The sequence below is a fragment of the Haliotis rufescens genome, unplaced genomic scaffold, assembly GCF_023055435.1.
Source record: "Haliotis rufescens isolate VD_foot unplaced genomic scaffold, xgHalRufe1.0.p SCAF_1, whole genome shotgun sequence".
NCBI lineage: Eukaryota > Metazoa > Mollusca > Gastropoda > Lepetellida > Haliotidae > Haliotis > Haliotis rufescens.
Window position 1 is genome coordinate 89601922 of NW_025963779.1, and position 13106 is coordinate 89615027.

General features: G+C 40.7%; 1 protein-coding gene across 7 annotated transcripts in view; it reads right to left on the bottom strand.

Moving 5' to 3' along the window:
- Positions 1 to 13106, bottom strand: part of LOC124134195 (non-lysosomal glucosylceramidase-like) — a 39075-nt gene that overhangs the window by 17378 nt on the left and 8591 nt on the right. For all 7 annotated transcript variants that reach the window (XR_007223207.1, XR_007223211.1, XR_007223206.1 and 4 more), the window contains exons 3-11: positions 10987 to 11102; positions 6712 to 6936; positions 6062 to 6301; positions 5514 to 5616; positions 5251 to 5404; positions 4797 to 4922; positions 3434 to 3597; positions 2182 to 2286; positions 204 to 311 (exon numbers count right to left, since the gene is read on the bottom strand). Coding sequence is in view for 1 of the 7 variants with exons in the window: in XM_046498911.2 (XP_046354867.2) it covers positions 204 to 311; positions 2182 to 2286; positions 3434 to 3597; positions 4797 to 4922; positions 5251 to 5404; positions 5514 to 5616; positions 6062 to 6301; positions 6712 to 6936; positions 10987 to 11102 (1341 nt within the window). In the remaining 6 variants the exon portion in view is untranslated. The remainder of the gene's footprint in view (positions 1 to 203; positions 312 to 2181; positions 2287 to 3433; positions 3598 to 4796; positions 4923 to 5250; positions 5405 to 5513; positions 5617 to 6061; positions 6302 to 6711; positions 6937 to 10986; positions 11103 to 13106) is intronic.

Genomic DNA, 13106 nt, shown 5'->3' on the forward strand with positions numbered 1-13106 from the left:
ATAATCAGCCAACACAATATGTATGTAAAGTTAAGGACCATCTGATTCTTTCACATCAGAGAGTTGAGAATGAATTGAGTGCACACAGATCCACTGATGGGGGTGTTAATGTAGAGCTTTGAGCATGCCTTAGGATGTGGATTTGATTGCGACATAAATATGCAGATTATTATTTTATTATTATTATTATTACTACTACTGACCTGGGTCCCCGACGTCATGAGGAACTGTGTGAAGCGTCTTGAGCAGCCCCTTGTGACCGGACGTGTAGTACTTCACACGCGTACTGTCCTCGCTCATCACAGAGTGAGCTGAATGGTAAAATACATGCCATCATTCCTAGGACAGGTATGAATATCAGTTAGCAGTGTTTGAAATACATGCCATCATTCCTAGGACAGGTATGAATATCAGTTAGCAGTGTTTGAAATACATGCCATCATTCCTAGGACAGGTATGAATATCAGTTAGCGGTGTTTAAAATACATGCCATCATTCCTAGGACAGGTATGAATATCAGTTAGCAGTGTTTAAAATACATGCCATCATTCCTAGGACAGGTATGAATATCAGTTAGCGGTGTTTAAAATACCGGCCTGCCCGACAGTCCTAGACGGTCTGTTTTGCTGATGGACGGTCAGTTTTGAAAAGTTGGATGCCTGATGGTCGGGAGTTAAAGATAAGTTGACAATCAACAGGTTTATTGTTATATTCTGACAACGTACATTAAACAGTACTGTTCTTATGTTTACGCTTTTGTTACTTTTGTTAGCCTAGAAAATTCTGGACTGGCAAAATTTTATCTGGTCTGGTAACTTAACAATGGTTGTCCGGTTGTCTGACTAAAATTTTGGGGAATTTTATACACTGCAATTAGTATGACAGAAGAAAAGTTAAATGATATAAATAATCTAACTGATACATTCAAATAGATCATGTGTACCAAATGTATTCTATTAACGGGTGAGTGTATGTTGTTTTATGCCAGTCAGCTTTCAAGCCATATCACACTGGGTGGGGACACTGCGGCCTCTCCCAAGCATACTCTCCCTAAATAGGATAGCCTTAGGATATTCTCCCTAAATAGGATAGCCCTGATACTCTCCCTAAATAGGATAACCCTAAGATACTCTCACTGAATAGGATAACCCTAGGATACTCTCACTGAATAGGATAACCCTAGGATACTCTCACTGAATAGGATAACCCTAAGATACTCTCACTGAATAGGATAACCCTAGGATACTCTCACTGAATAGGATAACCCTAGGATACTCTCACTGAATAGGATAACCCTAGGATACTCTCACTGAATAGGATAATCCTGAGATACTCTACCTAAACAGGATAACCCTAGGATACTCTCACTGAATAGGATAATCCTGAGATACTCTCCCTGAATAGGATTTTCCTAGGATACTCTCCCTAAACAGGATAACCCTAGGATACTCTCCATAAATAGGATAATCCTAAGATACTCTCCCTAAATAGGATAATCCTAAGATGCTCTCCCTAAACAGGATAACCCTAGGATACTCTCCCTAAACAGGATAACCCTAGGATACTCTCCCTAAATAGGATAATCCTAAGATACTCTCCCTAAATAGGATAACCCTAGGATACTCTCCATAAATAGGATAATCCTAAGATACTCTCCCTAAATAGGATAACCCTAGGATACTCTCCCTGAATAGGATAACCCTGAGATACTCTCCATAAATAGGATACTCCTAGGATACTGTCCCTAAATAGGATAACCCTAAGATACTCTCCCTGAATAGGATAACCCTAAGATACTCTCCCCAAATAGGATAACCCTAGGATACTGTCCCTAAATAGGATAACCCTAAGATACTCTCCCTGAATAGGATAACCCTAAGATACTCTCCCCAAATAGGATAACCCTAGGATACTGTCCCTAATTTTTTGTTTGCTGCTTAACGCTGCACTCACTAACATTCCACCTGTATGATGGTGACCTGTAAATAGTTGATTGTAGAACAGACAAACCAGGGATTGACATTATGAGCAAAGTCCCATGCCATCAGGATGCGATGATCAATCAGGCAATCAACCAAGTCAATGATTCATATGATCCCCAGTTAAGACAAGCATAGGTTGCTGGGGCACAACTCTAGCCCGTACTCCCCACAGGCCCAACAATGACATCACACACTGTACCTATGTCATACTGTAGAGACAGCTGTATCTTGGGCCACAGCTGGATGAAGGCGAAGGAGGCGTAGTGATGCACGTCGTATGTGTTGAACATCCGGTATTCATGACCTGCGAGACAGAGACAGCACTATACACCCTCCAAGATCACAGTACACAATCATATACTTACGCCAAAAGAAACGTGAAACATAGAAACATACAGAGGAGTATGTATGTTAAGAAGATATGTTTCCAATGTGTACCATTTAATGATAAAACTTACAATCATTCAAGTGTTAACACAGAGTGTATTTATTCTTATCACGATATACTGCATGTGATTTCCAAACTTTACATGCTAATCCTGCACGAGACAAATGGTGCATCCCCAGTCATGGCTCTAGGATGCATCAAACCATGCATCAAACCAATCTAATATCTCTTGAATATGAGTAATTCTTCATATATTAACCAACATGTATGGCATTTGCGCTTCTTTTGGCGGTGAGTATATTTTAACAAGGTCATAAAAACAAGGAAATGAGGCCAATTGAAAATGTCATGTTTTATTTAAGTACTGCATATGCTACATGGGAGCTAGTTTGCTTGTTATCTGCAGTAAACAGAAACAGTATGCCACTGTTTGCTGATAACGGGTTTATATGCCCTGGTATCTGAACTGTGTGCTCTCAAATATCATTCTCAGCTCCTCGGGAGTATACAAAATAAGCAGCTGTATAAGGTGTTAGAAAGCTCCCAGTCCCACTACCATCTCATCCCAACCCATTCACTGCTGAGTGAGAAAGGCTTATTTCAAACGAAGTCACTTGCCTACGGAGATACAACATGTATCATGTGCTTCAGTGTGGGCAGGACCGAAGTCCAAGAAACTTTCAGGACTCAAGCATTTGAACACAGTCACCATCCTCCTACTCTCTCCTGTGTGCAGTACATCATACCACATGCAGTGTATGCAATCGGGTCTGGGCCTCGCTCCACAAAGCAATCTTAGCGCCATGAATGTGGTTTGTCACGCTTGTCTTTGCTAAAGTATGGGAGTTACGATCGACCTAGCGTTAAGATTGCTTTGAGGAACAGGGCCCCGGACTTGATGTGACGCTGAGCATGACTCATTTCTTTCTTCCCTTTCCCTAGGCTGCCATGAAGTAGGCAGTGTTTTTTTCACCTGCAGTCTAGAAAGGAAAGGCTGGGTGTTTTCATCTTAAAGCCTTCCTGAGACTAATGAGTTGTAGCTCTGTGAGGGGGACCCACTCACCTTCCAGGTACAGGAACTTGCTGTACTCCTTCACCAGGGCGTGGTCGTTCTTGAAGAAGGATGTGCTGCTGTCTCCATCAACTGGATCCACCCATATCGTGCCACCATCACTCACAAAGTACAGCTCATTAAACAATGCCGACTTGTACCAGGCTGGAAGGTTTCTGGCAAAAGATTAGGGATAATTACAAACCTTATGGAGAGTATCTCCTCTACACATACAGGCTACCTGTTGGAGAGTATCTCCTCTACACATACAGGCTACCTGTTGGAGAGTATCTCCTCTACACATACAAGCTACCTGTTGGAGAGTATCTCCTCTACACATACAGGCTACCTGTTGGAGAGTATCTCCTCTACACATACAGGCTACCTGTTGGAGAGTATCTCCTCTACACATACAAGCTACCTGTTGGAGAGTATCTCCTCTACACATACAGGCTACCTGTTGGAGAGTATCTCCTCTACACATACGCTACCTGTTGGAGAGTATCTCCTCTACACATACAGGCTACCTGTTGGAGAGTATCTCCTCTACACATACAGGCTACCTGTTGGAGAGTATCTCCTCTACACATACAGGCTACCTGTTGGAGAGTATCTCCTCTACACGTACAGGCTACCTGTTGGAGAGTATCTCCTCTACACATACAGGCTACCTGTTGGAGAGTATCTCCTCTGTGTGTTACCTGTTGGAGAGTATCTCCTCTACACATACAGGCTACCTGTTGGAGAGTATCTCCTCTACACATACGCTACCTGTTGGAGAGTATCTCCTCTACACATACAGGCTACCTGTTGGAGAGTATCTCCTCTCCACATACAAGCTACCTGCTTGAGAGTATCTCCCTTATGTATTACCTGTTGGAGAGTATCTCCTCTACACATACAGGCTACCTGTTGGAGAGTATCTCCTTTATGTATTACCTGTTGGAGAGTATCTCCTCTACACATACAGGCTACCTGTTGGAGAGTATCTCCTTTATGTATTACCTGTTGGAGAGTATCTCCTCTACACCTACAGGCTACCTGTTGCAGAGCATCTCCTCTACACATACGCTACCTGTTGGAGAGTATCTCCTCTACACATACAGGCTACCTGTTGGAGAGTATCTCCTCTCCACATACAAGCTACCTGCTTGAGAGTATCTCCCTTATGTATTACCTGTTGGAGAGTATCTCCTCTACACATACAGGCTACCTGTTGGAGAGTATCTCCTTTATGTATTACCTGTTGGAGAGTATCTCCTCTACACATACAGGCTACCTGTTGGAGAGTATCTCCTTTATGTATTACCTGTTGGAGAGTATCTCCTCTACACCTACAGGCTACCTGTTGCAGAGTATCTCCTTTATGTATTACCTGTTGGAGAGTATTGGGTTTTGCCACTCTTCAATCTTGCTCTCCCAGGCCTGGTACTGGCCTATTGCATGACTGCTGATCCGCTGGGCTCCGGTGCCATCAGTCCCGAACCAGCGGGCATAACGTCTGCAATACAAGGTTGTAGTGAATGTATGCTTGCCAAATGTCATATAGCATGAGTATGTTTATGGGACCCAATACATAGAGAGAAAGAGATACTGTTTCCTGACTTAATGCAGATTGATGTACTTCTGAGTGAGTGAGTATGCCAGACTGAAATCTGCCTTAACCTTCCCACTTACCTTTGGTATTTCTGTCCCCTAGAGCTAAAGTGGATGACGTCATATCTCAGACCAGACTGAACCCTGCTGTGATGTTTTTGTCCCCTAGAGCTAAAGTGCATGATGAGCATATGCCAGACCAGAGTGAACCCTGCTTTAACCTTCCCACTTACCTATGGTATTTCTGTCCCCTAGAGCTAAAGTGTATGACTGGCATATCCCAGACCAGACTGAACTCCGCCGTGGCCGACTTGCCGGCTGCCACATGACACTGCACACACACAGCAGCCGCGATCTCCTTTCCCTTCAATGTCTTTTCACTGCTTTCTGCAAAGAAAAACCAGCAAAAATATTACATTGCACATCTGATATTAAATGAACATTCAAATATCATGTAGAACAAATAAAGCCCACAAACAACACAGTATAACAGTACCTGTTGAAGATGTCAGTTGTCCATCTTCTTTGAGGTCTAACCAAACCTCGCTTCCTGTCCCTTGAGGGTCAAAGTTCACCAGATGACTCACAGACACCCCCTCCTGACAGACAAAAACACATTGTCAACATGAAAGCAGATTATGTGACTTTAGCTGTCATTACAACTATCAAGGCTATAGAATAATTGACAACACAGATCAAATTGGGGCAAGTGAAAGAGTAGATGAGAATCAGTCTGCCCAATAACGCCATGCTGTGAAGAAAGAAGCTGTCCGGAGTCAATCCCTAGTGCTTCAGAAAATGACATATCTTTTTCATTTTTCAATGTCAATAAACATTATTCTTTTTCAGATATGGGTACAACTTTGCAGAACAAAGTGTGCCAACTAACACCAGTTGGCTGCCAGAACACTAACTTTAGGCCTCAAACTAGCTCCATACTCATACTGACAGATCTTTAAAGTTCATTAATTAATCCAGATTTTGAAGGGAATAAGTTCTAGCTCCATACAGTGAGTCTCCCTCTCTGCAGTCCAAGCTACTGACCCTTTGTGCTGCCGAGAGTGCGTATGTACAGTCCATATCCCTGAAGGTCTGGTGGATGAGGACTCCGCTGACGTCGCCCCCCTCGCTGTCACACTTAAAGGGCTCGTTCCAGCAGCCTCCTTCCTTATCCTCCTTCACACCACGGCCATTTTTAAATGAGAACATGATGCTGATGTCAAGGTCATCGGTGCTGTTGTTCTCGATGGTCCACACAAACACTGCTGCTGGTAGTGAACTCTCCTGATGAAGAGAAATAATGATTGACATCAATTAATCAAATGCAGTTTATAACATTAACAAAAGATAAGTTGTTGGATGATTTGGAAATATCATCCGCATTATCTATTGTTCATTTTTTAACAATTATTTTTGGTTAGGAGATAAACATGATAAAAATATCATTTTTACACTCCTTTCTATTCTTATAAAGCATGTGCAAGTTCAGGGTTTGAAGTTGATGTAAGTCCGTTAATCCAAGACAAGTTAAATGCAGGCATTAGTGACACTGCCTTGTGGACTACCACTTTCATCATTAGGTATATGGCAACTCTACATCAGTTTTTGGACATGTAAAAATAGAAGTTTAATTCTAACCTGCAATTCATAACGATTTCCTGTTTAGGCATGTCCTCAGGGAGTCCCTGACTTACCTTATACTCATGTGGGTAGACGGGCGAGACCTGTCGACACACCAACTTGACATTGAACTCAGGGATGCTGTACACTGTCCATGCTCGGGGGTAGAGGGCGTGATAGGTGGCGTTAGCACCCGGGAAGTTCCAGTCCCAGGACTTGAGATGTTTCCCCGTCTTCTTGTAGGACGCGAGCACCTGCTGCAGCACTGTCACGCCATTCTTGCGGATGCACACAGTGAACTGGGGACAGTCACAACTCATGTGAAACAGGTGCTCCATAATCTGTGCCCAATTCTGTTACTAGGTCTACATGTTGTAATGGACAACTTGAGTCAAACAGACATTAGCGATGTGTCATTGGCAACTTGGGTCAAACAGACATTAGCGATGTGTCATTGACAACTTTGATCAAACAGACATTATCAATGTGTCATTGACAGCTTTCGTCAAACAGACATTATCGATGCGTCATTGAAACTTAGGTCAAACAGACATTAGCAATGTGTCATTGGTAATTTGGGTCAAACAGACATTAGCGATGTGTTATTGGCAACTTGGGTCGAACAGACATTAGCGATGTGTCATTGGTAATTTGGGTCAAACGGACATTAGCGATATGTCATTGACAACTTGGGTCAAACGGACATTATCAATGTGTCATTGCAACTTGGGTCAAACAGACATTAGCGATGAGTCATTGGTAATTTGGGTCAAACAGACATTAGCGATGTGTCATTGACAACTTTGGTCAAACAGACATTATCGATGTGTCATTGACAACTTTGGTCAAACAGACGTTGTTGATGTGTCATTGGCAACTTGGGTCAAACAGACATTATCGCTGTGTCATTGGCAACTTGTGCCAAACAGACATTATCGCTGTGTCATTGGCAACTTTGGTTAAATGGACATTACCGATGTTTCATTGGCAACTTGCGTCAAACAGAAATTGTCGCTTTGCAAATGGCATCTTGTTTCAGACATTATGGCTGTCATTGGCAGAACAACGATTTAAAGATTTTCTCTCCCATGTAAATAAATGGTGTACATCCAGAGCCCTGCAGCTTGCAATGGACTTACCATATCAATCAACAAAGGAGAGAGAATCTGCCGTGGCAAGAGTGAGTGAGTTGTCTTTACTATGTAAGATTTAATCAAGTTAGTTAATTTGGTCAGAATGCTAAATATGATCAGCCAAAACAGTTTGTTTGTTTGTTGTTTAACACTGCACTCAGCAAATATTCCAAGAATATGACAGTGGTCTGTAAATTATCTAGACCTGACAATCCAGTGATTGACATCATGAGCATCGATCTACGCATTGGGATACAATGATATGCATCAACCAAGTCAGCAAGCCTAACCACCCAATCCCTCTTGTCGCCTCTTACAACATGCATAGTCGCCTTTTACGGGCTTATTCTAACCCGGATCTTCATGGGTCACCAAATCAGTACCCTGTAGAGGTTCAAGCACTGAAAGTGAAGCCACTGTATGCCAATGACAACTGCTGCCTTATGCTGTCAACACTGTGTCACCATGTTACTGTACAGGTCCAGATGGGGGACGGAGGGTGTGCAAATCCCTTTTTTACTTATCATCATTGCAAAACATATAGGAGTGCATGCTGCTGCAATCTGATTGGTTGAAAAATGTGATTAAATGTGATTTGATGCCCGAACATTTCCTGGACTATTCACCACACGTAAATATATTTCTTGATAAGTATTTTCTTTCTTCCCAAAGCCAAAATTTGAAAAACATGCCATTTGATGTGGCGCAGTAGATACCACTCTAACTGAATATAAACATTTCATCATCATGTATCAGAACAACTTGGATTTAGCGGATTGTCACACATTCTGCTATCCAGGCGAGTTAAGTTATAACGGAAGCATTTGTATCATGATGCCATAAAATTCCAGGGAGACTTTGTAGCATTCCAGAGTGATGTCATTTCTGTCTCACAACTGGGAGAGTTCATTTAGAGAGTTATTACTCAGACAATGACTGATACCATGTGACCCCATGTGACCCCATGCCACACACCCGCCACAGCCACCCAAGTCAATTAGCTTCTTGTACATATCCAAAAGCAAACCTTGGTTGTTCCTCAAGACATGGTACAAGGGGGGTCGGGGCATCCACACCCCAGAGGAGAATTATCCTCAGTGACTGATACAGTATGCTGTTTTTAACAAACCATACATAACAAACTGACGGAGATAATGAACTGGGTTTTTTTGGTTCCCATCAAATTGCTGTATATTTGCTGTATATATACTTACAACGAACAACTGTTATTACCAACTGAAACTAGTGGTCCCTTTGGCAAAGTACACTCGTATAGGTGCAAAGCAAATGCCCTAAAAGGCAGGTGGATGACTTTGCCAAGTCAGAGTGAGTGAGTGAGTTAATGCTTTACGTCACATCGGCAATATTTCAGCCATATCGTGACGAGTTGCCAAGTCAGAAAATAGCCTACCCTGAGTGGACAGGATCCGGAGATTGGTCATGACTCTCTCCCATGCCGAGGCGAACAGAGAGACCACAGTCGACATTGTCCATATATAGTCATCAGAATTACACATAAACCAAGCATTCATTGCCAAGTAAAGCAAGGCAAAAAGTGAGCAGGGCTCACTAATACCTCGACTCCAAGAATTGGCTGGAGAACAATGTTAGAGCTGGTTTCTCTCAATAAGCACAACAAAGTACCAAAGTAAGGGCATAATACAAAGACGCATCGATGCATCATCGGTAAGATTTGCCAGATACGGTACACTTGACTTGACATTGATTGATATTTTGACTTGACTTGACATTGATTGATATTTTGACCCAAGATCGATTGTCATTTCGAAGAATGTGCATTTATTTATATATGTCTTTGTACCTTTGTGACCTCATAGTTTTACCATGATGTCACAGACAGCAGCAAACTTTGCACTGCACCTCTCCTACTGATAAAGAAACTATACCCCTAATTGAAAAAGAATCCATTAAGTTGTTCTCAAGTTAAAGGTCGCACAAACGTTGAAGTAAAAAAATATTCTAAGTCAAAAAACATGAAAAAAATCATATTTAAAAAAAGAATTCACATATCCAAATCAAACTTTGCACTGCACCTCTTCTATTCCTGAAAACTGTTCCCTAAATTTGAAAAGAATCCATGCAGTAGTTTCGAGTAAAATGTCGCACAAATGTTTAAGTAAAATAATTCTTAGTGAAAAAATGAAAAACAGCTGTACACTTTTCAGAAATCCAAAAATGTATATCAAACTTCGTAATGCACCTCTCCTAATGCTATTGGTACAGAAAGTGTTCACCAATTTGAAAAGAATCTTTGCAGTGGTTTTCAAATTACAGGTCGCACAAAAAAAAATGTCCTCGGAAGGACGGAAAAGGATGAACTGACAAAACTCCTTGGTATAACTATATCCTGCCCTTTTAGGTAGGGGGTATAAAAATGCACCCTTCCTTTTAAAAAATACTGTATCTGTACTGTCTGAGATGAGACATTTTGATGTAACCAATGTCCATGGCAACAACTGCTTTAAATACTACACTATACATGTACATTCAAACAAAAAGTGTAAAACCAAGGAAGCAAATCCATGTTCCATAATACCCTCCTCAGTTCCCAGTGGCCTTGCTAGAGCTAATTGTTGTAGCAATATCAACATTATCTTGGAAATATCATGAGGATGCTTTCAAGCAGATATTGTATTATCTTCCTATTGCTCATGCTAATGTAAGGCAATCAATACTAGTGGTGTATTGCACTCACTCACACATACAAACGTAACTCTTCGGAGCATGATTTGTTTGTTTGTTGTTTAACGCCGCACTCAGATATGATGGCAGTCTGTAAATAATCAAGTCTGGTTCATACAATCCAGTGATTGATATCTTGGGCATCGATCTATGAAATTGGGAAACGTTGGCATGCACCAACCAAGTCAGCAAGCCTGAACACCCGATCCCGTTAGTCGCCTCTTTCAGAAAGCAGGGGTTGCTGACGACCTATTCTACCCCGGCGTCACGGGTGAGGAGAGATCAATAGGAAGAATGGCAGTTACCTCTGCTCCACTCTGATTAGCTGTCAACTACACCAAGTCATTACCCCAAATCAAATTATTTTTTTCATTTTTAAACCAAACAGTTTTACTTTTGAGGTTTCTGTATAGGATAATGTTTTTGTTTTATTTTATTTCTTTTTGGTACAGGAGAAAATGGTAATATCTGACAAGACTAACATCTCCTGCTGATGATGCAAGAGTGACATACCTGATCAGCATCAACTACATTGTAGTCATAGAGACCAGGAACCATGTGGAAGCGACAGAACTCCCCTCTGTATCCCCGACCAATGGAACCGCCTCCAATCCCACCGATAGGGCACCCTAGGAGAAACAGTTAAGAAATAGATCAATAACAGTCATAAACAGGTTTAACCTCAAACTACTATCAAACATGACATGTATCATGATGTACAGTGTGAATATTTCTTTTAAAAAGGTATCATGATGTGTTAAATATGCAAATGAGGTCAATAAGCAGAAACAACCCAATGCTAAGCGGCAAACATCACTGCACTGTCTCAATAAATTACTGACTGACGTTCCCAGTAAGTTTAGATAAGGATTACCATATGATTCTGTAGACAATTTTGTTAGTAAATCATTTGGCACTATACAACAAACATGAAATACTCATGTCCCCTGCCAAAATGACATGTCTGGCTGTGTGCAAGGCATTAGCCCTCCGGATACGAGCACTACTGCCATTTTCAAAAGTCAAAGTCGTTGCTATAGAAACTTGAAAAATATTTTTTTCAAAAATCCCAATCTACCAATAGGCACCAATTTACCACTAGACCTATCTATGTGCCAAGTTTGGTTAAGATATCTCTCATGGTTTTTGAGTTCTGCTCTAAAAACGAAACATGACAGATGGACAGACAGCACCCATTCCTATATCCCCCGATTAGAGTAAAAATATGTCACAAACATCAATTATTTTAAGAATGACATTATATGATATTGATAAAGCAAATATTACCCTAGTGCATTTCTGTATTGAAATTATCATATATTAGCAGAGCTCCAGATAACTTTTTGAGCAATTGAGTTTTTACTCGAAGGTTCTATTTGTATTGGTTTATTACACTTTCATTGGGGAACCAATATTCTTTCACTCATCTATTCATCACTCTTTTAGGGTTTTCCCAAAATGTGTTAACATTTTGAGAATTTAAAAAAAAGAGGAAATGTTTTAGATATATATAACGGTTCTAAATATAGGCTTGACTTGGAAAGTAAATTAGCTCATAATGTGTGTTATAGACATTAGCTCCGTTGTACGCTTGCTGAAAAAGCTTCATTGGGTAAGTTTACTTACGCATGCCTTTTTTATACATTTGAGTTTTTCATTTAATACATACGTTTCTGTAAGCAAGTAATTGAAAGTAATTGGGTTTTGAATATTTTGGGGAGGTATTTTACGCAAAATCGCAGCTTATCTGTAGCTCTGTATTAGGAATACTTGGCTAATAATCTCTATTTCATTTCTAAACTTTCTAATAGCCAGAGATTTGGGGATTAGTAAAATAAAACAGAAGACCAATTCAGGGTTTAAGGCGATGCAGAAATGTGCGTCCAAAACAATACATGTATTGCATCCTGATGGACGCACAATATTCATTGTACCAAATTCTTGACAAGAATGATCAAGTTGATGTAATTAAAGTTATTACTGATTAATACAGTACAGTACACCACACCATTACAACAGCTTACAGGACCTTCACAGTACCTAGAAGGACCCTTGGAATTAGTAATTGGTGTCTTCTTGACCCCAAGTTTTGAAGGTCAAGGTAAAACTCTTCCCATTAGCATGATTAGCCTACTTCACATATGACTATTTGTAGGATGGAGCCTGGACTTCTAAATGTTCACATAAATACCTTAAAATTATTATTGAACTCCATCAACAGCCCCAATATATTTTACAAGAGTATTTCCTGGTCACAGCAAAAAATTGATTTTCCTATTTTGTTTCAGCTTAGTCTTGTCAAGTTTCATGTTACCATGTTTACCAATAGACAAGGCACCATTGATGTCTCATGATATGTGTGTCATGTTCAATCATGAATATGACACTCACTTATTCCTTAACACTTGTCATGGTTGATGGCCCCCAAAACACAGTTTCTCTGACAGTCTCATAAATTAGGCTGAAAGTACTCAAAAGCACACACAATATCTAGAATCAATCATGCTTTATTTAGAACTGATAATTGATGATCAATGCTCCTTGGGATCGGTCGGGAAGAATTAATTAACTCTGCCAGTATAGATCCTTCCCCAGTCCAATACTAAAACACACCTCTACATCAATAGATGCAA